Raw genomic sequence first — 26993 nt, forward strand, 5'->3', positions numbered from 1 at the left:
TTAAAATAAAATAAAAATGCGTGTATGAATTCTCTTATCAAATGTATAAAAATATTACAATCTATTTTGAATTATACAGCCTAATCAATATAACAAAATATACAGTACTAGGGGATATTTCAGTCTGAAACTCACCAGCCCTTTATCCCCTGTACCCAATTTTCCAACACTGTATAACCCTGTTCTTTTAATGTAACCATGTATTGTTATAACTCTATGCCCAGGACATACTTGAAAATGAGGTAACTCTCAATGTATTACTTCCTGGTAATATTTTTATATAAATATAAATAACAAATATCTTCCAGTCACCAAGAGAGTGCAGCAGCAAATCCAATGTATCAGCAATAAGAACATTTTGTACAATTTGAAGCATTTACAAATGTATTTCTTTTGAGCACAGTTGGTTAAATCTGGTGATGTCTTACATGAAAAAGCTGTTTTCTCTGTTTATATAAAATTGTTGATACACATACAACTGTTTGGCCCACTGTATGTCTGTAACTGTTTCATACGCCCATAATATATATTATCTTTAACTGTGCATGCAATGTCTTTGATATAATATATATCCTGCTCATTTATGTAACTGTATTTGTAAACATGTATTATTTGTCTTAACTCTGTGCCCAGGACATACTTGAAAACGAGAGGTAACTCTCAATGTATTACTTCCTGGTAAAATATTTTATAAATAAATAAAATAAATAAATAGTATTTCAATGTGAGATTTGGGAAGTATCAAAGTGAAGTTTGTATAATGGGATATGACCAATTGTGCAGCAGTTTGAATCCCCCCCCCCTTTTCTTATTGTCAAACTTTTCTTTGCATTAATAGAGGGTATGGTTTAAAATAACGCTTTAAATTGCCATCAACAATAAATACATATTCCTAATGGCTATTGCACTTTAGTAAACAAACCCCATAAGCTAAAAAGTGTTATCGTTGTCAGTCAGTGTCATTTCCACTATACAAGTTTGTCTTTCAAAAGATACATTTCTCTGTGTATATGTAAGATGAAATACCAATTATTTGATTGCATTTTTTAAAAGTTGTCTTTGCCATTTTCAGGTAACAAATTTCACTCTAAAAATCTCCAACAATATAGTCCTTTAAGCGTGTGTGTGGCATCTCTTATAAATGGTTATTACATTCTGACACTTACAACAGTAGAATATATACTGGATGTTTTGTGATTGTGGTTACTCTGCCCATTGGATTTAGGGTATGAAAACTGAATATAAAAAGTTATTAAACATATCAGAAACAGGCATTGAAATGTGTATATAGTTTGTTTTCCTTTCATACAAACTCCAATATGTGTGTGACAGTGGAAGAACTGCATCTCTAAATGCTTAAAGACTGAGCACTGCAGTGTATGACACAACTGTCCCAATTAAGTTTAACAGTATTCATAATTTTAATTTTATAAGGAATTGCCTCTGTAAAGGGCTTTATATCTTTTTTTTTTTAATCTTCTGTTTTTCTATTTATTTATAAAATATTTTACCAGGAAGTAATACATTGAGAGTTACCTCTCGTTTTCAAGTATGTCCTGGGCACAGAGTAAAACAAATAATACATGGTTACAAATACAGTACCGTTTTTGCTCTTGGTTTTGTGTTGATTTCATATAATGTAGCTGTATATCCACTGATTGCCAAACTACTCAGAAGCCTGTTCATTTCTTAAAACCGTCTCTTCTCAGTTTCTTTTTCAGTTTGAGGTTGCGGTATCAAATACTGTAAGGCTCTCCTAATCCGTCTCACTGTGGCAGAGTGCTATCGTCGCCAGTATGAGTATGGTCTGTGTGCTGGTGACTTAAAGAATCAAATAGGCTAGAAGTGCATTGACAGTCACGTTTGCAACCTGGCACACAAAGGGGATCAGTGTTTGTCCTGCCAGACAAGTCTACCCTACCCAGCCATGGGTTCCTCATCTCCTTCTTGACATTTGCAATAGCACCCTATCATTATTGGTTTGTTGTGCTTCATCAGATTTTCTCTTCAAGATCATTGTCCAAGGATTGCAAAACAAGATCAGCTTTGCCTGTCCTTTTAGCAGCGTCCTTCAGCTTGGGGTTTAATAGAATAACTCACCGCTTAGGCTGCACAGCAGAGCAATTATGGACAAGAAGTCATTTCAGATGGTACTTGATGAAGTGAGAAAGGTAAATCACAGGACACCATTATTTTGTGTTTTTTTATTTGAAATTAAGTTCTGGTCATGACATGATTAATGCTAATATTTTGATTGGTTTTTTTGGGGGGGTGGGGGAGTGGGGAGGGAGGGAGAATGTTAGAAATATAAAGAGATATCACCGCATGTGATGTGTGGATCATTGATTAAAGTGCAGAACCACATATGCAGAACAATATTACCACATTTTAGTTGTGAAATCCTTTGGTGGTTTTCTGATTTGGAGAAATAAAACCAATTGTGTAGTGCAACAAGTGTGCAACAGCCTGTTGCTCTGGTATAACACATAGCAATGTTAAAACAAACACAGCCGGAACACTACCAATAACAGCTGAGTGCTTTCACTTTTTTGTAATTTTCCTTCTACTATACTTTGCAACAACACCTTTCAAACATCACCCTAAAAACAGGAGAACGGATTTAGCTCGTGTGAAACTAATTCTGGTGCTAGAATAGTGTGAATGCTTTTAACAACTATTTGGCTGCTGATTGGTAGTAACAACTTTGTAGGAAATTAGTCACCAAACCACAGTTGCTGTAATGTAACCATAGTAAAATGAAATAGGTTTACCACACATGGTAAGGCAGCAACATTGTAGTGAATGACTGGGATCAAACACAAAATGGGTTGGAGTTCTGACTCCTTATTGTGTAACTCAGTGGTTTTCAACCTTTTCTCTCTCGGGGCACCCCCAACCACAGTGCTCAGTTGCTGAGGCACCCCTACAACAGGACAGGGTCACAGAAAACACAGAAAAGAGAGTGAATCACAGGAGACAGACGGTCAAAGGGGGTAGAGCGTCACAGGAATCAGAGGAAACAAAGTCACAGAAAACACACACACAACAAAGAAACACAGCCTCACCTCTACTTCCTTGTGGACGGTGTGGCTATAAAACCTCCATTTTGTTTCCCCTGGAGGTGACAGTACAGGGGGCACTCGTGGAGGTATTTATCTCTGGAAGCAGGGGGTCCCTGGAGCTAAAATTAATGCAATCCAAAGGGGGAAATTAGCCTAGGCAGAACCACACCAACTTATATTTTTCATAATTATGTCATAATTAGCCAAACGGTTAACAATGAAAAAAAAAAATCTCCATTTGATTATAAATAAAATCCACACGCCAAAAAGCATAATCTTTAAGAGGGGGAAAAAAAAGTTTTTAAATCAAGTTAAAAGCGTTGTGCTTAATTGGTGCAGGAAGTCTGGATCTTACAATGTGTGTCCATGACCACTGAATCCCCCTCCAACAGGACCCCCTCAGTGGTGTCTGTGCCCTGGAAGCTGTTCTTTTGTGTGTCTCCTTCTTTCTGTGTCAGTGCCCCCCCTATTGGTCCTTAACAAAGAGAAGAGTTTGCTGTCCCAGCACAGCTGCTGCACTCCTACAGATGGGCTCCACACAAGCTCCTCCCTGAAAGCTGCTACCTGTCCTACAAATCTGTCAGCCTGGCAGAGCAGCCTTTGTGCGAATGACTATCATATTATGCTTTGGGGGATCCCCAGTTTGAAATGTGCCCTCTTTGTAGTCCCGTGAGCAGGCCTAAAATATATTTAAGTACTGCATCGAAACAAGTGTTCTTTTTTTACCTGCCACCCTTTCCTTGTGTTCTAAGACCTGAGCTTAATTGGCTTTTTAATGAATATGTACGGATTTCCTCTCTAGATCCTGACTTCACCATCGGTATAAAAAAAGGAAAGATTCAACCAGTTGGGGCTTTTACAACAGCAATGCCACAACTCTGGGAATCATAAATATGGAGCATGTTGACTTAATGCTACAATATAGGTCTTCTTTGTGTGTTTGACATTTATTAACATAACTGAGTTAAGATGTTTGTTTTATGAGTAGAAAATACATTTCTGGTTTCTGAAGTTGTGGCCTTGCAGTAAAACTGCGGATAGAACACGGTTATGGAGATTTAGGGGATTCAAAGTGATCTGTTGAGTATTCCTGACTGACTTTTTAATGGGAGTGTCCAGCCGATTGCAGTGCAATTGACTGTTTTGTAGCCTATCGTATAAGCTACTTGATGTCTATTCGTGCACTGATTAAATCAACTTTACGAATGCTCTGGGGTTTTTTCTTACCCATTTTAATGTGTTTACACTTTTCAGTTTAATTGCAACTTCCAACTAAAATCCTATTGATTTTCAGATGCCCATTGTCTTCCCTTATAATAACAGATCCACTCTGGCTTTTATCTGTATTTGCCCAACTCTTTTAATGTATTTTGTAAATTTGGCTGCATCTCTAAAGTCACAACAGATAGAACCAGGTGTCATTAGATTTGTGTTGCTCAGGTGCTGTATTAACACGTTACTCCTCTTTAAAATAATTCCAATATGTACCTTCTTGGCATATTCCCATTTATCTTCAAACATATTCTGTTTGCTCCAGTTCCCCAAATGTACAGGTCTCCAGCCCAGAGTCCCTCACTTCAGATATCCGGCACATGCTGGCACTCCCGGATTTTCTTTATTTATGTACTTTGACTCCCATTTCCCCTCCAAACAAGCTTCTGACCACCTCCTCCTTCACTGGCACTGTCCTTACTAAAGCATTTAGTCATTTCCATACTGGCAAAAAGTAAAATAACGGTCTTTGCAAAATAAAACATTTTGAAAACTACTTAGCAATGTAATTAGCTTCACTTTAACTAGTGTAACTGTACAGAAAAAAAAGAAACAAAAGGCAGCCTCAGGAAATTGAGGGAGGAGGGGGCAATTGGGAGCCCCCAGTGTCTTGTGGGGCTTAAAGAGGGGTGACACCCCCTCAAGATTGTATGTAGTCCTCTTTCGATCTTGAAGGTGACCGCACCCTCCGAGCCCAAAATGTCCCTGTAAGGGGAAAAGAGAAACAACATTCAGGTGGTTCCCTTTTGTGGGCTTCTGTGTGTTAGTCACGCCCCTTAATGGGTAAAACATTTTCTTCAAGGGTGATTTAATTACTCTAAGAAAACAGATATTGACTTAGGTGACCAATCCCACATATTTGGAGAAAAAAAAATGAACAGCCTTTTGGTGTAATTGAACATACATTTTTGATAAGTTGTCAAAATATGCCTAGCATAATACCTGCACTGTTTTTATATTGGTTATTGACCACCATCCATACTGTTTAACACAGTAATAATCATCAGGAGCTGACCGTTGTAATTAATACACCTATGATCTGTTCATTGGGTTTAAACATTCATTTTAATCTGTCCATCTCTTCTGCTGTTCACAGGCCGTTCTGACAGACTACAAAGTGAAAGCCTTGGAATATGTACATGGATATTTTTCCAGTGAACAGGTAACATTTCGAAACCTCATCAAGAGAAAACTTGTTAACATAAACTGGGGGGCGGGAGATTTTGCTGGGGGGCGCAGGCGGTTGCAGAGGCCCCGCGCTCTTACCCACAGCATTTAAATTAAATGCCGGGGGATCGTGTGAGGCCCCTGCAACAGTTCACTTACCGGGATTCATCCGGGTGTGACACGTCACCATGGCAACGCAGCATCAAATGACACCACAGGGCCATGTGACGTGATATCACATGTGTCCAATGACCCCGCGTGTCACGTGATGTCACATGACCCCGCAGTGTCATTTGACGTGGATACCAGGTGGGGGGGCGCAAGAGTGGGACAAGGAAGATGGGGGTGCAGCAGGAAAGTTTGCGCTCCCCTGACATAGATGATACCATCACATAATTCATGATAACTTTTAAGGCCACTTAATTTCTCTATGCTTATAGAACTGGTCTCTACAGTAAGCACAGTACAACCAGGTGTGCAAGAACTGAAATACTGTGAACGGTTTGTACTGTCATTTGCTGTTGTCATGAACTTCAATTCAGTTCAAATTAACACCTGAGGACTGTCGCCAGGATTCACTAACAAACGATAAGGGTTATCACATAGTGATGCTGCGCTACCTGCCTTTTGACTTGAATGGCAGTCAATGTGGGATTGCTGAGCGATAACCGGTATCGGAGCAAAGTGAATGTCCCCGCTATATGTTGGTTCAGACAATGGGAAATTAACCTGTAGTACTGGTAATGCATTTAGCACTGTACTGTACATAGCTGAATTTAAAGGTGCTGAAGAGCTTTTAAAGTAGTTGTTGGTGATTTAAGGAAATCAAGATATGTTTCAGTTTACACTGCTTGAAACAAGTCCACTATTTTGTAATATGTGCAACTTGTATCTTCTGCCTTGGGCACGTTAATGCTAAGAGAAACTTGCAACCATTCAATTTTCAGCCACATTGGTGTATCTGTCTTAAATTGATTTCACAAAAGATTTGATTAAAAGGTAGAAAAGCCTGAAATTCATTTTATTTTTGTATTTGTCTATTGCTATGTTTGATGGTATAATGTAACATGGAAAAAAATCAATTACATATATTACCATGTGTGTATATAAGTACAGTAGGATTAAGGTACAATACACGTATGTTAAGTAAGGCATATCTAAGAACACACATCATGGTCACACAACCAGCAATTGAATTGAATATTAATTCAATGGTTTGTTTTTTCTTCTGAATTCAACTTTCCATGTGTGGAAAAACATGAAGGTCTGACAAGTTCCATCAAGATATAAGCATGTGCTTCACTAAACTTAAACATTAGAAAAAGGGATTTAACTTTCAGTGCCTGTTGCACCAAACCTTTATAGTGCTGCATATATTGCGGCACAGAGTGCACACAGATGACGTTTAGTACAGCAAATTGAACGCGGCTTTTGAACAACACAAACACGCGACTCGCTGATAATTATGGAAGTCACTGTGTGCTCATAGTTTAATTTCTGTGATCTGATAATGCTCTTCGGACACATGCTAATCAGCTCTGTTTCGCTTTTAGATTGTTGAATTATTGAAGTACTTCTCCTGGGCAGAACCACAGCTAAAAGCAGTGAAAGCTTTGCAACATGTGAGTTTATTCTGCTATATTTCTCCAATGAGGCTATACCTTTCATTACTCGCTGGCATAAAGCTAACCCAGCCAGCCACATTGCTTTTGGGATTAACTATGTAGTATCTCAGAAACTGGGGGTTCCGCAGAGCTTTACATGACATGGTTCAGCTATAGGGAGGCTCCCCCAAATTCACAATGTACATAAAAAAACAACAAGGCTGGATTCCTGCTTATTGTTCTGTTTCACTTGTGCTCAATAGAAGTTAGTTGTCTGGCAGAATCTGGCTCCTCTGTGTTGACCTAAGGGGAATATTAATTAAAAATCAAATTTGACATGGTATCCTTATAGGTTTGAACTCTTTAGGTAACTACATTTCTTAATTTAATAAATTTTAATGTCGGGCGTACCGTGTACATGTAATGTTAGAATAGATCTGAGAGTTTTTGGAATAGTGAGGTTAAAAAAATATAGCAGGGCAGAATACCCCTCAGATATAGAATTAGTTAACACAATTGATAACTGATTTGAGCGAACATTTTGCAAAAAGTAGAAATAAAAGTAGCATGTTTTCTGATTGTTTGTTTTTCTTCAGAAAATGGTTGCTATTCCTGCTGAAAAAGTGGTGAATATACTAAACTGTTTCACATTTAGTAAAGACAGGCTTGGTGCACTGGAGTTATTAGCCGTGTAAGTATTTTTCTTTGTTTAATGTGTGAATGAATGTTACATGTATTCTCTGAATTAACATTGCTCGTTAGTGTAGTACCCCCTGGCGCGCAGTTACACTATGTGCACAGCCAACCTCTTTCCCAGGGGTCCTGGGCACTGTAAAGCTGAGCGGGGGGGGGGGAGGTTGGAAGAAGGGGGGGGCTCAGTGCATAGAGGGGCGGGCAGGCCAGTCGACTTTTAGATGGTCCAAACTTACGGCTCTGGCCAGAAGGGCCTCCAGCGGCTCCGGGCTGTTAGCTCTTGTTCCAGCTCTCCCTTTTCCTCCCCCTGGCTCTGAGGACATATGGAGTCCCTATTGAGAATGATAGTTTACGCTGTTAACGTAGCATTAGTGTAGGAATTGAGTAGTGACTGTCCTTAGACAGGAACAGGTGATAGAGATAGAGATATAGATGTCTCTCTGTCTCTCTGTTAATATAGAGCTGTGGAGAGAGAGAGGGTGATCTATCTATCTTTTTTTCATACACATTTTAAGTTATGGTAGGTGAAAAAAGCGACAAAAAACCTCAACCGTTGGCATATAGCCAATAAAGAATATACTTGTGAGCACATTCACATGTATTAGACAGGTCTGCAACCCTGCTTTTATCACCTAGCATACAGTGATAGTGTGTGGGTGTGTGGGTGGTATTATCTAATAGTATTAAACTGATTTATAAAAAAAAAAGCTGTGTGTGCTGGGCACGCGCATAGTAAGTGAAACTTCTTTGACTTTTGTCACAGAAATTGTATTTGTATTGGTGATGTTTTAATTAAAAATCAAAATACAATTTCATTGACAAAACGCGAATAGATTTGACTTATAATGCGCGTGCTCGGCACACATCCCCTGTATTAGCTATTTGCACTAAGTGTGAATTCCTTGTGTGTATGTGTGTCAGTCAGTGTATGTATGGGTATGTGTGTCAGTGTGTGTATGTGTGTCAGTCAGTGTGTGTGTGTGTGTGTCAGTCAGTGTGTGTGTGTGTGTCAGTCAGTGTGTGTGTGTCAGTCAGTGTGTGTGTGTGTGTATGTGCGCCAGTCAGTGTGTGTGTGTATGTGTATGTGAGTCAGTGTGTGTGTGTATGTGTGTCAGTCAGTGCGTGTGTGTATGTGTGTCAGTCAGTGTGGGTGTATGTGTGTCAGTCAGTGTGTGTATGTGTGTCAGTCAGTGTGTGTATGTGTGTCAGTGTGTATGTGTGTCTGTCAGTGTGTATGTGTGTCAGTCAGTGTGTGTATGTGTGTATGTCAGTGTATGTGTGTGTATGTGAGTCAGTGTGTGTATGTGTGTATGTGTGTCAGTCAGTGTGTGTGTGTGTGTGTGTATGTGTGTCAGTCAGTGTGGGTGTATGTGTGTCAGTCAGTGTGTGTCAGTGTGTGTGTGTCAGTCAGTGTGTGTGTGTGTGTATGTGTGTCAGTCAGTGTGTGTACGTGTGTGTGTATGTGTGTCAGTGTGTGTGTATGTGTGTCAGTGTGTGTGTATGTGTGTCAGTGTGTGTATGTGAGTCAGTCAGTGTGTGTATGTGTGTCAGTCAGTGTGTGTATGTGTGTATGTCAGTGTGTCAGTCAGTGTGTGTATGTGTGTGTGTGGGTGTATGTATGTGTGTCAGTCAGTGTGTGTATGTGTGGCAGTCAGTGTGTGTGTGTGTGGGGGGGGGGGTCAGCCAGTGTGTGGGGGGGGGGTCAGTCATTGTGTGTGTGTCCTGCTGCAGCCAGGGGCGGGGTGTAACATTGCGCACCACCTCTCTCCCCCCCCCCCCCCCGCATGCACGCAAATTCTGCACCCCCCCCCGGGGTACATGCGCCCCTGTGACCGAGCCCCTGTGCCGCGCGGGTTGCGCCCGGGTCAATGGGGGGCTGAATGTCGGCGCTGCCAATGGGCGTTAGGAGCGTGTGGGTGGAACGCCACTGCCAGCCGCTTCTGCGCATGTGTGGCGTCCGTCAGCGGCGCCATCACAACTGCGCATGCGCGGCATGGCAGCGGTCGTGGAACAGTTACGCGGGCCGTTAGGAGCCGCCGCCGCATATGTCAGCAGCCGGGGGTGTGTGGGGGGTGGGGGGTGGGGGTGGCGGCAATTAGGAGCGGCGCCGCCGCCGCATGTGACGGGACGTGTGAGCGGCGTGGCGTCCATTATGTGACGTCACTTCCGTTTCACATTTCGCCCCCATCTATCCAGTTTTGTTCTATCAGGACTAGGTGCCACGAAAGAAGTTTCACTTCAAAAACACACACGTAGAATATTGCATGGTTTGCTCTTCTAAGATTCTCCTCTGCCTACATATTGATGATGCTTGTTTGGTGTGAACATGCTGTTTTTGGCTAACATGTAAATATGGGGATTTGAAGTGATGAGAATGAGTAAAGCTTTTTTTTTTTTTTTCCCATATATTTTTCTAACTTTTAGATAATAGCTTTATTTGATTATTGAAGGTTTGTGTCAAGTAAGGCCTTCTTTTAGATTGTACTTCTCTTATAGAACCGTTCTTAACAGAGACACGTGTGTGCACAGCTTCTGATCCTCAACAGATTTATTTTCTATGTATACCCAGTTTGACATTATTTATTTTATTTATAAAATGTTTTACCCGGAAGTAAAACATTGAGAGTTACCTCCTTGTTTTGACGTATGTCCTGGGCACAGAGTTGTAATGACAATACATGATTACATTAGATGAACAGAGGTTATACGTTCAATTCACAGACATTTCACTGAGAACTAGAGATATGTTTTTGGAAATTGTAACAGAGCCTTCAAACAGCTGACAACCTTTGGCTGCCCTTCGGCTGCCACCAAAGGCTACCTTACCGCCTTTGGGGAGTCTTGTGTGGTCTCATATCAAAGAGAGTCCTAATGTGAAGTGATTGCTTCCAGGTGCTAACAGACCCACATAGCAAAAATGCAGGTTGGGAGCAGGTGACGAATTCACATTTTTTTCAAGCTGTGTCTGTCTTTTTATTGATGAAATGAACCCCTAACATTACATATGAAGAAATGTTGGTTGGATTTTGAAGACTCTGTACTGTGTAGTTAATAGAGAGTCTGTAAATCATTGTAGGAGTGGTCTAAGAAAACCTTACTTCTATTATCTTCACACTTTAACCACTTCATGATAGAACAGCTTACACCATATGATCACTATTTCATATATGGAAAACTGTGTTTTTTTTTTTTTTTTTAAAGGTATCATAAAATACAGCTATATTTCCTGAGGACTGCTAGAAGTTGGCATTTTAAATGGTTAACATTTAACAATTTGTCAAATGTGCCCAATTAAAGTAAATATAAAAGAATTATTTCCCAGAGCTAAATGTAGTATTTGAGCTATATACCTTTTTACATACCAGAATAAAAACAAAAACCTAGTGGCATTCAGAGTGAAAAAAGTGACACTGTTAATTGCTTGGTGACTATCATATTAACTATTGTGAGCACTTTGGTAGCTTTATGTAATGTAAAAAATGCTAAGGCTGTTTAGTGAATCTGATCCTTGGTCCCATCATTGCAGGAATGGATTTACAGCGCCGGGTGATGCAGATTACGGGGCACTTCAATATTTACTGACTAAATCGAGGATTTCTCGTGGTCCCATTTCAATTGAGGTCTTCTACATTATTGTCGCTGCTCCTGGTATTTTAATCTAAATGTAAATCATGATTTCACTACATAAATTTCTATCTTAATCAAAAATAATTGGTAATTTAATTAACGGGTTCTGAAACTTTTTGCAAGCAAAATTCCTTGCAAATATTTTAATGATTTTTAAATATCCAATTTTTAACCATATTTTCCCCATATTCAGAAATGGATTAATCGTTGCCTAGTTTCCTATTCCTTAAAGGGCAAAATCGCCTGAAAATTGAAGACTGTGCTCTCTTTATTCATTAAGAATTATCTATGCTAAAAGATAGCTACAAAAATCTAATTTCCGTGCCATTTTCACAATAGGTGTATGACTATTGTCTGAGTGAGAATTTGAATGTGCCACCACAAGATGAATAGGTTAAGTCACAAGTGCTCAACTTCAGTCCTCGACCCCCGGTCAGGTCAGGTTTTAAAGATATCCCAGCTTCAGCACAGGTGGCTCGGTCTTCCACTGAGCCAGTGATTGAGCCACCTGTGTTATAGCTGTGATATCCTGAAAAACTGACCTTTTGGGGGGTCTTGACGACTGGAGTTAAGTAATATCAGTGATATATAAGGACAACGGGACATCAATGGAATCTCCTCAAACAGTTTGGAATGTTTCTCCTGCCAAATCCAATCTTGTGCCCTATTGAATTGTACCCTGTGAATGCTTAATGTGATGAGATTTCCTAATTTGCATAGAGAATTAGCATATTGCGTGGGATTGCACAGCCACAATCAAATTACTACTTACAAATGTGTTTTCCACATGGTTTGGACTTTCGAGAGCTGTTTAATGAACACAATGAGATGTTGTGTTCAGAAACAGCATCACTGTACTTTAATGAATAGGCCCCTAAGATCCACTGCTATCTCACTAATGTTCTTGTCACCATCAGTGTGTTTGATTGTGAGCACTATGCATGTGCTGCCATTATTGCTTTTCTGTTATGCATTTGTAAAGAAAAAATACTTCAATATAAGGAGACAAGCATATCTAGAGAAATTAGTTACATGAAAATGGAGTGTCCCATTAAATGTTTTCAAAACCTTTCATTACAAATACTGTGATTTTAAACATGAAATGGTTGTGTCATCAAAGGAAGACTAGCAATAAACAGAGAGGCCACTAATTACATTGTTTTTGTTCAACTGATTAGTATAATTGCAATAATATCAACAGGGAATACTTTGTTTGCTCCCTTAAGGACTTCATACCTGTTAGATAATGATCTTTACTTGTAGGGAGATTGTTTTTACATGATTAATCTCTCTGTAGCTGAGTACTTTGTATGTGTCTTTACATTTTAAGTGGAAAATGTAAGCATTGCAGAAGCTCTTATCGCCTTGGTGAAGATGGCTCTTTACTGTTCTGCTAGGTGTATACACTCTCATTAAGCATATCATCTATATTAGTTGCATGTGGCCCCGTATGTAACTTTAGCCTTGAAAGTGAAAGAACTTATGATTTTTGTGATTACAAACATTTAATTTTACATCATTTTTGGCACTTTAAGCAGTAGACCCCTTAGTCTAGCAGGGGATCGGAGACAAGTGAGGCCACAGCATGGAGTGACTCTGAGTGCTCCCGGGGTTAGCGGCCATGTCATTGCTTCAATAGTGATCATGTGGCTGCAGCCCCCATGATGATGGAAATGAAAATGAGCAACATAGGCAAGCCATTTACCTGTTGTTTTTTAAGGCACAAACACATTATTTTCCTGTCTTTCCCACCCACCACCTGCTTCTTTCTTTGCTTTACCCTCTTCTCTCTTTAAGGGGTTTATTCATTAAACTGTGATAGTACCCCGGCTGACACTATGGCTTAGACCTTCCTGTTGACTTCAATGCCAGTTTCTGTGCGATGGTTCCTGGTCGACACAATCTCTGTTTAATGAATAACCCCCATAAATGTCTTTCAGTGCCATAGGTATTATGACCACGTGAGTGGATTCAGCATAGTGAGAAAGTATTGTGGCTGCAGGTTCATCGTTAACAGCTGTTAATATGGGTCATGTCTGAGACTTGGTAGTTTCTTTCTTACGCTGATTTTAATATGGGCAGTCTCCAGAGCATCAAAGTCCACTAATAGCTGTGCCATGTATGCTTATGGGGTCAATCTACTTGTGGCAGTGCCATGTATGCTTGCAGGGTCAATCTGGGTGTGGCAGTGCCATGGATGCATGCGGGATCAATCTCGGTGATTGCTTCTTTATCAAAATCAAACACCTACAAGTGTTATTAAATAATAATAAAAAATACAAAAGAAAAATAAAGAAAGTTCATTTGCAAACATTGTGAGCTGAGACTTGAAAGGGGATAGGTTTTCTCTGGCTGATCCCCTTTGTTTGATCTCCCTCTGTGTTCAACAAGAGATTGCACAACACCTTTCTTACCTTTATTGGCTCTGTGATAGGGACAGGGTTTGATGAGGGAAGAAGAAACACTTAATTGATATATTCCCCCATTCAGAGGCCCTTAACCACAACGTATTGTGTTTTTATTTGGTTCAAACACAAAAACAGTAACATGCATGGTTACATTTGTTTAACAATACCAATTACATTGTCAAGTTCTTTATAAACTGTTACGAGAGGTTAGCTAACACGGATTGAATTTTAAATTGTTAGCAGAAAGAGGCATATAACGGTTATTCAGGTTTATGTACTGTACTTTACACGTCCCCCAGTGTGTCTTTCCAAAGGGGAAAGCTGCACAAAGTACAATTGGAGCGTCCATCTATTTTCTTGCTGCCTACAGCTAATTATTTCATGATTTTACCAAACCCAGGGAATTGGACATTTTTAACCTGGAATATAATACAATGATTTCTGGATGATTTCTCGGTTTCTTGATTTTCTATTCGTTAAAGGGGGGTTCTGGATGTCTGTGATTTATGAAATGTAACTTTTACAAAGCACAGCACATTGAGGGGTAAACTTTTTAGGATAGTGGGTATTGTCATGTTTTATTAAAGTGAAGGCAGGAGTGAGGATACTTTTGGTGCGACGACCATAGTTTAGCTAATTGGAGAGGGGAGAAAAAAAAGTATGCACATATAATGCATGAAAATATACTGTATGTGCTGCTTCAACAAGTAGCTATAGGTGCTATGTTTAAATTGACAAATCAAATAATTGTGTAGTTGTAGTTCACATCTGTTTGATTAAATGGACTATGATGCGCAGTAAGAAAAACGTTGGCTGTGCCGTGTGCAGTAAGACCACTGAAGTGAAAGGGATTAAAGAGGCAATCCAAGTGGCACTAAAATATATCTATATCTATCTATGCCTTTGAATACCTTTTATTGAAAACGAATTACCTAAACTGCCGATCGATTTTATTCTCCCGTGATCGAACAGCAAACATCCTACTTACTGGGGTTCACTTAAATGGCTGCCTTTCAGTTTCATTCAATCCTTCAGTCAGTGTAACTCAGCAGCTACAATGTATTCTTACTTTAGTAATATAACATTATCTACTGTTACAGTTTGCAACTCAAACTGCTGGGAATATTGGCAACAAATTATCACGAACAGGAACCTAGGCTAAAACCTGCTATAGAAAGCAAAGGATGCTTGATATATGAAAATAAAACTAATTAAAATAGCATTAAGAGTTGAATAATAACAAAAAATGCAGTACATATTATCTAATACTACAGAATATATATATATATATATATATATATATATATATATATACAGTGCTTGACAAATCACCCAAAAATCTACTCGCCGAACCAAAAAATCTACTCGCCACCTAGTCCCGCCCCAACCCCGCCTCTAGTCCCACCCCCAACCCCGCCTCTAATCCCGCCCCCAGACCCGCATTTAAAAAAACCATAAATGAAATAAATTGAATAAATTCCTAGTAAGAACATTCGTTTTTGACATAAGTTTATTTATTGTACTACAATTAGTCCTTGTGTGTGTGTGTATAAATGTCGAATCTAGAAAAAAAAGCCAGATGTGAAGGACTAGTTTCCTGCACCCCTTAACTAGTGCCTGGATGCCCCCGCTTTACAATATTTAAAGCAGCAATCCCGCCTGGGATCTTACCTGATCCGCAGACCCTCAATGTCCAGGTACCTCATTCCCGCAATGTTATGGAGAGTGAGACAGAGAGAGGGTGAGACAGAGAGAGGGTGAGACAGAGAGAGGGTGAGACAGAGAGAGGGTGAGACAGAGAGAGAGAGAGGGTGAGACAGACGGAGAGAGAGGGTGAGACAGACGGAGAGAGAGGGTGAGACAGACGGAGAGAGAGGGTGAGACAGACGGAGAGAGAGGGTGAGACAGACGGAGAGAGAGGGTGAGACAGACGGAGAGAGAGGGTGAGACAGACGGAGAGAGAGGGTGAGACAGACGGAGAGAGAGGGTGAGACAGACGGAGAGAGAGGGTGAGACAGACGGAGAGAGAGGGTGAGACAGACGGAGAGAGAGGGTGAGAGAGACGGAGAGAGAGGGTGAGAGAGACGGAGAGAGAGGGTGAGAGAGACGGAGAGAGAGGGTGAGAGAGACGGAGAGAGAGGGTGAGAGAGACGGAGAGAGAGGGTGAGAGAGACGGAGAGAGAGGGTGAGAGAGACGGAGAGAGAGGGTGAGAGAGACGGAGAGAGAGGGTGAGAGAGACGGAGAGAGAGGGTGAGAGAGACGGAGAGAGAGGGTGAGAGAGACGGAGAGAGAGGGTGAGAGAGACGGAGAGAGAGGGTGAGAGAGACGGAGAGAGAGGGTGAGAGAGACGGAGAGAGAGGGTGAGAGAGACGGAGAGAGAGGGTGAGAGAGACGGAGAGAGAGGGTGAGAGAGACGGAGAGAGAGGGTGAGACGGAGAGAGAGGGTGAGACGGAGAGAGAGGGTGAGACGGAGAGAGAGTGTGAGACGGAGAGAGAGTGTGAGAGACGGAGAGAGAGTGTGAGAGACGGAGAGAGGGTGAGAGACGGAGAGAGGGTGAGAGACGGAGAGAGGGTGAGAGACGGAGAGAGGGTGAGAGACGGAGAGGGGGTGAGAGACGGAGAGAGGGTGAGAGACGGAGAGAGGGTGAGAGAAGGAGAGAGGGTGAGAGACGGAGAGAGGGTGACTGTGGGGGGATGGGTTGACTGGGTGGGGTGATTGGGGGTGTGGGGTGACTCGGTGGGGTGATTGGGGGAGTGGGGTGACTGACTGGTTGATTGGGTGGGGTGACGGGATGTGTGACTGGGTGGGGATTACTGACTGTCTGACTGGGTGGGGTGACTGGGTGACTTGGCAGGGGGTGGGATGACTGACATTTTACTGACTGGGTGGGGGGTATGACTGACTGGGTGGGGGGGGGTAGGACTGACTGGGTGGGGGGGGTATGACTGACTGGGTGGGGGGGGGGTATGACTGACTGGGTGTGGGGGGGGGTATGACTGACTGGGTGGGGGGGTATTACTGACTTTATGACTGACTGGGTGGGGGGGTGACTTACTGACTGAGTGGATGGGTGACTGACTGGGTGGGTGGGTAGGTGACTGACTGGGTGGGTGACTGACTGGGTGGGTGGTGGGTGACTGACTGGGTGAGTGGGTAGGTGACTGACTGGGTGGGTGGTGGGTAGGTGACTGACTGGGTGGGTGGTGGGTAGGTAGGTGACTGACTGGGTGGGTGAATGGGTGGGTGGTTAGGTGACTGACTGACTGGGTGGGTGGGTAGGTGACTGACTGACTTTGGTAGGTGACTGACTGGGTGGGTAGGTGACTGACTGACTGGGTGGGTGGGTAGGTGACTGACTGACTGGGTGGCTGGGTAGGTAGGTGGGTAGGTGACTAACTGACTGGGTGGGTGGGTAGGTGACTAACTGACTGGGTGGGTGGGTGGGTGGGTGGGTAGGTGACTAACTGACTGGGTGGGTAGGTGACTAACTGACTGGGTGGGTAGGTGACTAACTGACTGGGTGGGTGGGTGGGTAGGTGACTAACTGACTGGGTGGGTGGGTGGGTAGGTGACTAACTGACTGGGTGGGTGGGTGGGTAGGTGACTAACTGACTGGGTGGGTGGGTGACTGGGTGGGTAGGTGACTGACTGACTGGATGGGTGACTGACTGGGTAGGTAGGTGACTGACTGGGTGGGCGACTGACTGCCTGGGAGCATTTAGCCCCCCTCCCAGCCTGTCTCTCTCTTCTCCCCCCCGTCTCTCTCTCAGTCCTCTCCCCACTCCAGCCTGTCTCTCTCTCTGCTCTCTCCCCAGTCCAGCCTGTCTCCCCCTTGCATCTCTATTCACCCCCCCTCATCCCCCAACTCCGTTCACCCCCCCCCCCTTACCTCCGTTCACCCCCCCCCCCCCTTACCTCCATTCACCCCCCCCCCCCCTTACCTCCATTCACCCCCCCCCCCTTACCTCCGTTCACTCCACCCTTGCATCACCGTTCACCTCTCCTGCACATCGCCCGCCCCGCGCGGCCTAAACGGGAGGCCGCAGCAAGAGCGGAGCGAGGCGCCTGCTGCAGGGGGGAATAGATCTGGGACCCGGCAGCCCGACATGGCGCTGGTGGCACCGGGTGTAAGTGTGCGTCCCCTCCCCCCCGGTACCTGCTCGGGCCCGGCCCACCGCAGCCTCCCGGTCCGGCAGAGGGTGGTGTGCGTCCCCTCCCCCCCGGTACCTGCTCGGGCCCGGCCCACCGCAGCCTCCCGGTCCGGCAGAGTGTTGTGTGCGTCCCCTCCCCCCCGGTACCTGCTCGGGCCCGGCCCACTGCAGCCTCCCGGTCCGGCAGAGGGTGGAGTGCGTCCCCTCCCCCCCGGTACCTGCTCGGTCCCGGCCCACTGCAGCCTCCCGGAATAGCCGCCGCAGCTCTGCAGGGGATGGTGTAAGTGTGCGTCCCCCCTTCCCCCGGTACCTGATCGGGCCCGGCACACCGCAGCCTCCCGTGATATAGCAGCCCCAGCTCTCACACACAGACACCACACACACCACACACACCACACACACCACACACACCACACACACCACACACACCACACACACCACACACACCACACACACCACACACACCACACACAGACACCACACACAGACACCACACACCACACACAGACACCACACACCACACACACACAGACATCACACACACACACACACACACACACACACACACAGACACTAGAAGAAACGGAGCCGGGAGTCCCACTCACCAGAGGTATGTGGGTATCTGGGCCTGCGGGCGACATCGAGGTCTGCGGGTGACATCTGGGGGCATTGGGGGGGAAATTTAGTATGTGGGGGCATGCGGGGGACAGCCGGACGGGGACGCGCTGGATCCAGCAGTCAACTTTGCTTGCGCGCGCGCGCTGGGGACGGAAGTGAGAGCCCCTGGCAGCAAGCGGGGATCGTGGGCAGGGGAGGGGGGAGAGAGAGGCTGACCCAGAGCTGCCAGCCGGTCCTCTTCCCCACGTCAGACCAATCAGGGAGAGGAATTTTTTATTTATTTATTTATTTATTTAAAAAAAAAATTTGAAAATTTTGGCGCGAGCAGGGGAATTAATAGAGCCGCAGCACGGATCGCCAGTGGCCTAAATCCACTCGCAACGGGCGAGTTGTTATCATTATTTGTCGAGCACTGTATATATATATATATATATATATATATATATATATATATATATATATATATATATATGCCTAAGACATGCAGATGAGCATACAGCTATATTTGCATATTTGCTTTCCTGTGGAGGGTTTTTGTCATTTTTTTTACTCACCATAACTTTACTCAGTATTATGGTTTAGCCTATCCCATAGCCTCTCTTGCATTCCCAGTAAAATCAACCCCACACTGATGAGACCCATCAAGGTCGAAACAGCTGTCTGTGGGTGGTTTTCTGGGTATGCACCTTAACCCTGGCTGTGCTCAAAGCTGTGACCATGCAGCAAGCTTAAGCCTATAGGGAACCATGTTAAAAATGGTTATTGAGGCAAAAAGTGACACTGTGTGCTCATTTGCATGTCATTTCCCAGAATCCCTTGCTGCAGTGGAAGTGCTGTATGCTGGGTGATAATGGGGAAAGGCGGGGTTGCAGACCTGCCTAAGACATGCAGATGAGCATACAGCTATATTTGCATATATATATATATATATATATATATATATATATATATATATATATATATATATATATATTTTTTTTTTAAATACATATGCATAATATTGCTTGGATTGCCTTTTTATAGCATGCAGTACATCTAATGATGTTTCATGAATGAGGCTCTGCCTGTATTACAGTTCTTTGAAAAGTATCCAGGCCTGTAAATAAAACAATAGCAGTTTGTTTGCTTCTGGGCTTTGTTACTAAACTGTTTTGTTTGATAATTGTCCTTTTGTAGAAATATTCTTGATGCTGGAAATTATCGCCCAATTGAAGATCTTTTTAAAATAAATTTAACTGAGAAAAAACGTTGTCGAAGAATCCTGGAACAGGTAATTATAGAGAGCCAGTGATAACCGGTATCTCTTATTCAGTTTATGGATTGCTATATATTATAGCATCAAATTTTAGCAGATCCGAAGAATGTGAAGATTGTTAGTAAAGTGTTCTTAGTTAATACAAACGAAATCTGAGAAATTGTCAAAGCAATTTTTCTTACAAGTACTTGTACATTGATAAGGGTACAAAATAATATCAGGTTTTTCCAAAGTTTATGGAGGATGTGTATAAAGAATATTTTTTTTAAAAACTAATTGAAGGTGCATTGCGTCCAATATCACTGTTCAATTTCTTATCTTTGGTGCATGTTTTCTTAGTCTTTTTGTATGGTGTAGATCATGTAAGTACAATTCCAAAGTGCGGGGAAACAGTTTCAGACGAGGAGAGTCCTGCTTCTGCAGCCAACACAACACAGCCAAACAAATCCTTCAAAGTGCAGGTCTCCTCTAAGACAGATGACCTCTGATTGAAAGGTCCATCTGGAACATGAAACGTTGTTATTCCACTGTTCTTGGCTGTCACATTAAAGGGAGAAACTCATTATGGACGTGTAATGAGAGCTCTACCATGTACCTGTCTTAGTGGAGACCAGCACGTTAAAGAAATGGTGGATCAGGGTTATACATATGAATACATTAAGAATTGTTCACTTTTTATGCCAAGAAAAAGCTGAAGGACAATATTGATATATTTATGGTACAGTTTTTATTGTAATACATATTTGCACATGTGCGCCACTGACCGCATCAAACTCTGCCTCTAACGCCACCCTCTAGCGTAAATTTTCCTTTGTGAAAACAAAAGTTCAGCCTTGTACAGTACTGCACAACACATTTAAAATCCTTTTTGTACATAGGGGCACTAAGATGCATGAACTTAATACTCTTCTCTGCTTTTTACTTTTACTGTATGTCACAATTGCTTTTAGCAATGCCTTATACACAGGCCTCTGTGTTTTTTGCAAAGCCCAGCTTACTCCCTTACAAACACAAGAGAAATACCCGCTTTTGCAAAGCACTGCTCTGTAGACCTTCACCGTAGATGCGATAGCATAGAGTGTGGACAATTACTCTATGATGTGAAGACTGACAACATGTTAAGTTTTCTGTAAAGAGAGTAAACTGTGGGTGACTGAGTTTATAGAGAGAACCAATTCATTTTCAGAATGTTTTTTTCAACCTACTGTACCATCTCAAAGAACACACATTAGCTTCTATGCATATTGAACTGCAAACCTTTCTGGAGCTAAACGTTCTGCTATTTGTGTTGATTTTCTGTAATGTTTGGATGGCTGTTTTTGTGTGTTTCCTACAGGCTACAAAGAGTGGTTGCAAGGCTCCAAATGCTATGATTTCTTCCTGTGGAATGATACCTGGAAATCCTTATCCTAAAGGGAAACCTAGTCGCATCAACGGAATATTTCCTGTAAGAATTTTTCTTCCAATAACTTTATGGGGGAACTTTGATCATGTATCAAATACACTGTAATTGTTCACAGCAAGTTCTTTAAAGTCCTTTTTACCAGCATTTTCTTTCTTCTATTTTGATTTAAAAAAAAAAAAGGTAAACTTGAGACTAGATTATTTTATCCAATCTTATTTTTATTTGCATAATAAACAATTTTATTGCATTAAACAATTTATCTATCCATCCACTTAAAGTATTGGAGAAGCAAGCAAATCTATGCAAGTATGATGTGGAACTTGGTAATCAATCAGAATTGTAAAAGAGCATTACATTTTCAAGCTCTAAACAGTCTTACTGTACATGCATTTAAGCTGCTCTTGATCTTTCTTTAAGCCAGGATAAATCTGGTGTATTCCATGTCCTCTCAAACAAAAATATCTAAGGTGGCGCTCGCATACAAAAAAATAAGGAATGAATAAATGTGCACGAAGTGAAAATTTATCAAATTAATAAAGTGATTTGAATACACCACTGATAAAGTGTAATCCACAATGAAAAGTGACTCCAAGTGCAATAATACAAGGTAAAATCGTGACTTGTGTGGATATTGAAAAGGCAAATACCAGTGATTAAGTTTAAGCAATTAAAAAAAAATGGATTTAAATGAAGAAAAAGTGCTCCACTCAACCTTTTAGATGAGAAACGGTTTCTTGCAATTGTATCTTCAAAGGAAAAAAAAGGGAGCAGGGGATCTCTCTTATATGTATGGTGTTGTCCACGGCTCCCTTTTTTTTCTGGAATATTCCACCTCCTGCACTAGCAGGTGTCTTTTTTTCGAGAATATGTCCATTTGTAGAAAGGCATATTTCCATAAGAAGTGAAAAATTACAGTATTGTATTGTATTGTATGTCTTTATTTATATAGCGCCATAAATGTACATAGCGCTTCACAGTAGTAATACATATCATATAAATAACAAATAATATAAATAACAGATCATGGGAATAAGTGCTTCAGACATACTGTAAAAGTAACATTAAGGAAGGAGTCCCTGCTCCGAGGAGCTTACAATCTAATTGGTAGGTAGGGAGAATGTACAGAGACAGTAGGAGGGAATTCTAGTAAGTGCGTCTGCAGGGGGCCAAGCTTTGTGTCATGTGTCCATGATTATCCAGTGCTATTCATATGCTTCTTTAAGCAGATGTGTCTTAAGGTGGATAGCGATGCGCTAGTCGGGTACTGAGGGGAAGGGCATTCCAGAGGTGTGGGGCAGAAAGTGAGAAAGGTTTAAGGCGGGAGAGAGCTTTAGATACAAAGGGGGTAGAAAGAAGACATCATTGAGAAGAACGCAAGAGTCGGGATGGTGCATAGCGAGAAATTAGGGCTGAGATGTAAGGAGGGGCAGAAGAGTGTAAAGCTTTAAAAGTGAGGAGAAGAATTGAGTGTGAGATACGGGATTTAATCAGAAGCCAGGAGAGGGATTTCAGGAGGGGAGATGCGGAGACAGATTTAGGAAAGAGTAGAGGGATTCTGGCAGCAGCATTTAGGATAGATTGTAGGGGAGACAGGTGAGAGGCAGGAAGGCCGACAGCAGGAGGTTGCAGTAATCGAGACGTGAGAGAATGAGGGCCTGAGTCAGAGTTTTAGCAGTTGAGTAACAGAGGAAAGGGCGTATCTTTGTAATATTGCGGAGGAAAAAGCGACAAGTTTTAGAAACATTTTGAATATGAGAGGAGAATGAGAGAGAGGAATCAAGTGTAACCCTTAGGTAGCGTGCTTGGGCAACTGGGTGAATGATCGTATTTCCAATAGCAATGTGGAAGGAGGTAGTAGGGCCAGGTTTGGGAGGAAGTATAAGGAGCTCTGTTTTTGCCATGTTAGGTTTCAGACGGCGGATGGCCATCCAGGATGATATTCCAGAGAGGCATTCACAATCTTTGGTCTGTATAGCAGGTGTAAGGTCAGGGGTTGAAAGGTAAATTTGTGTGTCGTCAGCATAGAGGTGATATTTAAACCCAAAAGATGTGATTAGGTCACCTAGAGAGAGTGTGTAAAGAGAAAATAGAAGGAGTCCCAGGACAGAGCCCTGGGGTACCCCCACAGAGAGATCAATAGGAGGAGGAGGAGGTGTTGGCAAAAGAGACACTGAAAGTACGATGGGAGAGGTAAGAGGAGATCCAGGATAAAGCTTTATTCCGAATACCAAGAGTATGGAGAATGTGAAGGAGAAGAGGGTGGTCCACTGTGTCGAATGCTGCAGAGAGGTCGAGTAATATGAGCAGAGTGTAATGACCTCTGTCTTTGGGAGGTCGTCAGTTATTTTAGTGAGGGCTGTTTCAGTAGAGTGAGCAGTGTGGAAGCCAGATTGTAGAGGGTCTAGGAGAGAATAGGTGTTGAGAAAGTGTTGCAATCGAGAGAATACAAGACGTTCAAGGAGTTTGGAGGCAAAAGGCAGGAGGGAGACAGGTCGATAGTTAGGACAGGTAGGGTCAAGCTTGCTGTTTTTGAGTAATGGTATAACGGTTGCATGCTTGAAGGAGGATGGAAAGGTACCAGAGTAGAGGGAAGAGTTAAAGATCTGTGTGAGCATAGGGATTATAGAAGGAGCAAGAGGGTTTAGGAGATGGGAGGGAATGGGATCAAGAGGGCAAGTGGTAGAGGGAGAAGAGGAGATCAGCAGTGACACATCCTCCTCCGAGATAGCGGAAAAAGAGTCAAGAAAGGCAGGAGGCGAGTTGGGAAGCATTGTGGGATTGGAGGAGGCAACAGATGGGATGTTCTGCCGTATGGATTCCACCTTTTCCTTAAAGTCAGCAAAGTCCTGAGGTGAGATGGAGGAAGAAGAGGAGGCAGCTGAGGGTGGTCTGAGTAGAGAGTCAAAGACAGAAAAGAGACGGCGTGGGTTAGACTTGTGCGTGTTGATTAGTGATGAAAAGTAGGTTTGTTTAGCCTGAGAGAGGGCAGAGTTGAAACAGGATAGCATAAATTTGTAGTGAATGAAGTCTGCGAGCGTATGAGATTTCCTCCAGAGGCGTTCAGAGGAACGAGTGGAGTAACGCAGCATGCGTGTGTGGGAGTTTAGCCAGGGTCTGGGGTTAAAAGGGCAAGGACGGCAGAGAGAAAGCGGGGCATGAAGATCAAAAGAGGAAGATAAGGCAGAGTTGTAGTTCCTGACCAGGTTGTCAGGGTCTGAAGCAGAACTGAGAGAGGAGAGGGAGGAGCGTAAAGTGGAATCAAGAGCTGGTAGGTTAATAGAGTGCAGGTTTCTGCAAAAACGAGGGCGAGATGGAGATGGAGAGAAGCGAGAGAGCGAAAATGAGATGAGGTGATGGTCAGAGAGAGGAAAAGGGGAAATGGAGAAATCGGAGAGAGAGAGAAGTTTTTAGTGAAAACCAGGTCTAGGTAGTGTCCATCCTTGTGGGTGATGGCTTCAGTCCACTGTTGAAGGCCAAAAGAAGAGGTTAGAAAAAGAAAGCGGGAAGCCCAAGGGAGAGAGGGGTCATCAATGTGGCAATTGAAGTCCCCAAGGAGAAGAACAGGGGAGTCTGAGGAGAGAAAGAAAGAGAGCCAGGATTCAAAGTGAGAGAGAAAGGCAGAAGGGGGATGAGTAGAGGAAGGTGGGCGATAGATGACCATCACATGGACCGGGAGAGGAGAGAAGATCTGGACTGTGTGAACCTCAAAGGAGGGAAAAGCAAGAGAGGGAGGAATAGGAACGGTTCGGTAGCGGCAGAGAGAGAAGAGCAAGAGCCCCACGCCTCCACCCCTGCCATCAGGGCGCGGAGTGTGGGAGAAGGAAAGGCCACCATAAGAGAGGGCAGCTTCCAGAGCAGAGTCAGGCTGAGTGAGCTAGGTCTCAGTTATGGCAAATAGGAGCAGAGAGTGAGAGAGAAAGAAGTCATGCACAGAGAGGAACTTGTTAGAGAGGGAGCGAGCATTCCAAAGGGTACAGGAGAAAGGGAGCGTGGCAGGGGATGGGTATGAGGTTGGACGGGTTTACACCAGAAGGAGTAGAAGTTGCATGTGGAAGGCGAGGATGAGAGCAAGTAGAAATAAGGCAGGGACCAGGATTGGGAGAGATATCCCCAGAAGCGAGGAGGAGAAGCATGGACAGAAAGAGAATGTGTGAGGATGATTTGTAGGGGTGTGTTTTAGTGCAGGAGGTATAGCTGTATGGTGACAGAGGGCGCAGGTAAGAGAGGAGTTCATGTGAACTGAGAAGTGGTGAAGTAAGGAGAGATAGCGAAATATGAATAGAGTTAGAGACATGATGAGGCTGGTGGAAGGAAATGCATAATTTGAAAATAAGTGAGGTTACAGCAAATATAAAAAGTAAAGACGGCATCACAGCAATATGTTGAGATGTGCAGTCTGGGATGATATACTCCTTTCCAGCGTAGTTCAAATGCAGGAATCAGAAGCAGTAGATGGGGTCCACTTTTTCCACTTCTTTTTGAACTTCCTTTTTTAAACTTCCACACTACTTTAAAGATTTCTACTTAAAAGCATTTCTGCTTAGAAGCAACTGCTGCAGGCAGTGATGGACGAGTTCTGATTAAGCTAAACTGAATGCCTGTTGTTCGGAACCATGGTTTGGGCCTGAACCAAAAACAAGGCAAAACCTAACTTTCGATTTGTACTCCGTATTTCCTCCCTGTTAAAGCCTCACCTGCTAGGGGAGAAGGAGGGGGACTCGCACAGAACAGACAGGTATGCAGAGACACAGGCAAAGGGCTGACCCATCAGTGTATATAATTGTCGAATGAAGGCCACCCCAGTGATCTTCCAGCTACTACAGCTGAAAGCCTCTCTTCTCCACATTGCTCACATTTTCTGATTTCATCCTCCTATCTTATGGTTTGTCATCTTGGTCTTTTGATATCCCTTGAAATCTAGTTGAGCATCATCTTTGTCCAATAATGGTAATTTTGTCTTCAAATATGTCCAGCCCATTTTCATTTCTTCACTGTTGTAATCATGTCACAGACTTTTGCTTTCAAACCCATTCATAATTTTTTCTGTATCTTAACGTAATACCCATTTCTCCATACTTCAAGTTGTCTGAAGCTTCTGAATTGTCTTTGCATTTAAGGTCCAAGTTGCACCAAACATTGCTCGCTTTGTTTGGTGAAAGTTCCCCTTCTGGATTATTTTCGATTTTTACTTGACTGAAACATTGACATTAGGTTAAAAGGAATCTGTTTCATCCCATCTTTTAATAATTGCCTAGTATGGATATTTTAGAAAAAACAAAAGGAGATAATTGCATTGAGTTTTAAAAGTAACAAGGGAGAATGGAAATGTAAAAATGACTTTTCTGGAACTCTTGACATGTGTGAGACAACTATGAGAACTTGATTAAAGAGGAATCAACAAAAAGTTCATGATGAGTTGGGTCTCAGGAAGGCAACCCTTAATGAATGTCTCAGAAACCACTTTCAAATGACAACTCCTGCTTTGAATCTGGAAATAAAAACCATAATGTCAATATCCTTTTTTTTTTTAGCATTGACTCATTTATTTTCATTTTATTTAGGGGACACCTGTGAAAAAAGATGGAGAAGAATACACTAATGAAGGGAAAGGAATTGCTGCACGAATTCTTGGACCATCCAAGCCAGTATGTATGAAGAAATAAAGTCACTTTTTTTTAACAACCTGTAGAAGAACTGAATTGACACATTAAGATTTTTGAGAGAGGCGT

General features: G+C 42.7%; 1 protein-coding gene across 5 annotated transcripts in view; it reads left to right on the plus strand.

Annotated features, from left to right (window-relative positions):
- The window catches only part of PROSER1 (proline and serine rich 1), a 41640-nt gene that overhangs the window by 723 nt on the left and 13924 nt on the right, over positions 1-26993 (plus strand). For 3 of the 5 annotated variants that reach the window (XM_075592033.1, XM_075592036.1, XM_075592035.1), the window contains exons 2-8: positions 1722-2171; positions 5431-5496; positions 7055-7123; positions 7702-7796; positions 19781-19874; positions 21196-21306; positions 26826-26909. In XM_075592033.1, coding sequence (XP_075448148.1) covers positions 2127-2171; positions 5431-5496; positions 7055-7123; positions 7702-7796; positions 19781-19874; positions 21196-21306; positions 26826-26909 — 564 coding nt within the window. In that variant the 5' untranslated portion in view covers positions 1722-2126. Of the gene's footprint in view, positions 1-1709; positions 2172-5430; positions 5497-7054; positions 7124-7701; positions 7797-11324; positions 11463-19780; positions 19875-21195; positions 21307-26825; positions 26910-26993 lie in introns of those variants that run through there. The other 2 variants (XM_075592034.1, XM_075592038.1) reach the window with 2 other exon arrangements.

This window comes from Ascaphus truei, chromosome 3, assembly GCF_040206685.1.
Source record: "Ascaphus truei isolate aAscTru1 chromosome 3, aAscTru1.hap1, whole genome shotgun sequence".
In the NCBI taxonomy this organism is placed as follows: domain Eukaryota; kingdom Metazoa; phylum Chordata; class Amphibia; order Anura; family Ascaphidae; genus Ascaphus; species Ascaphus truei.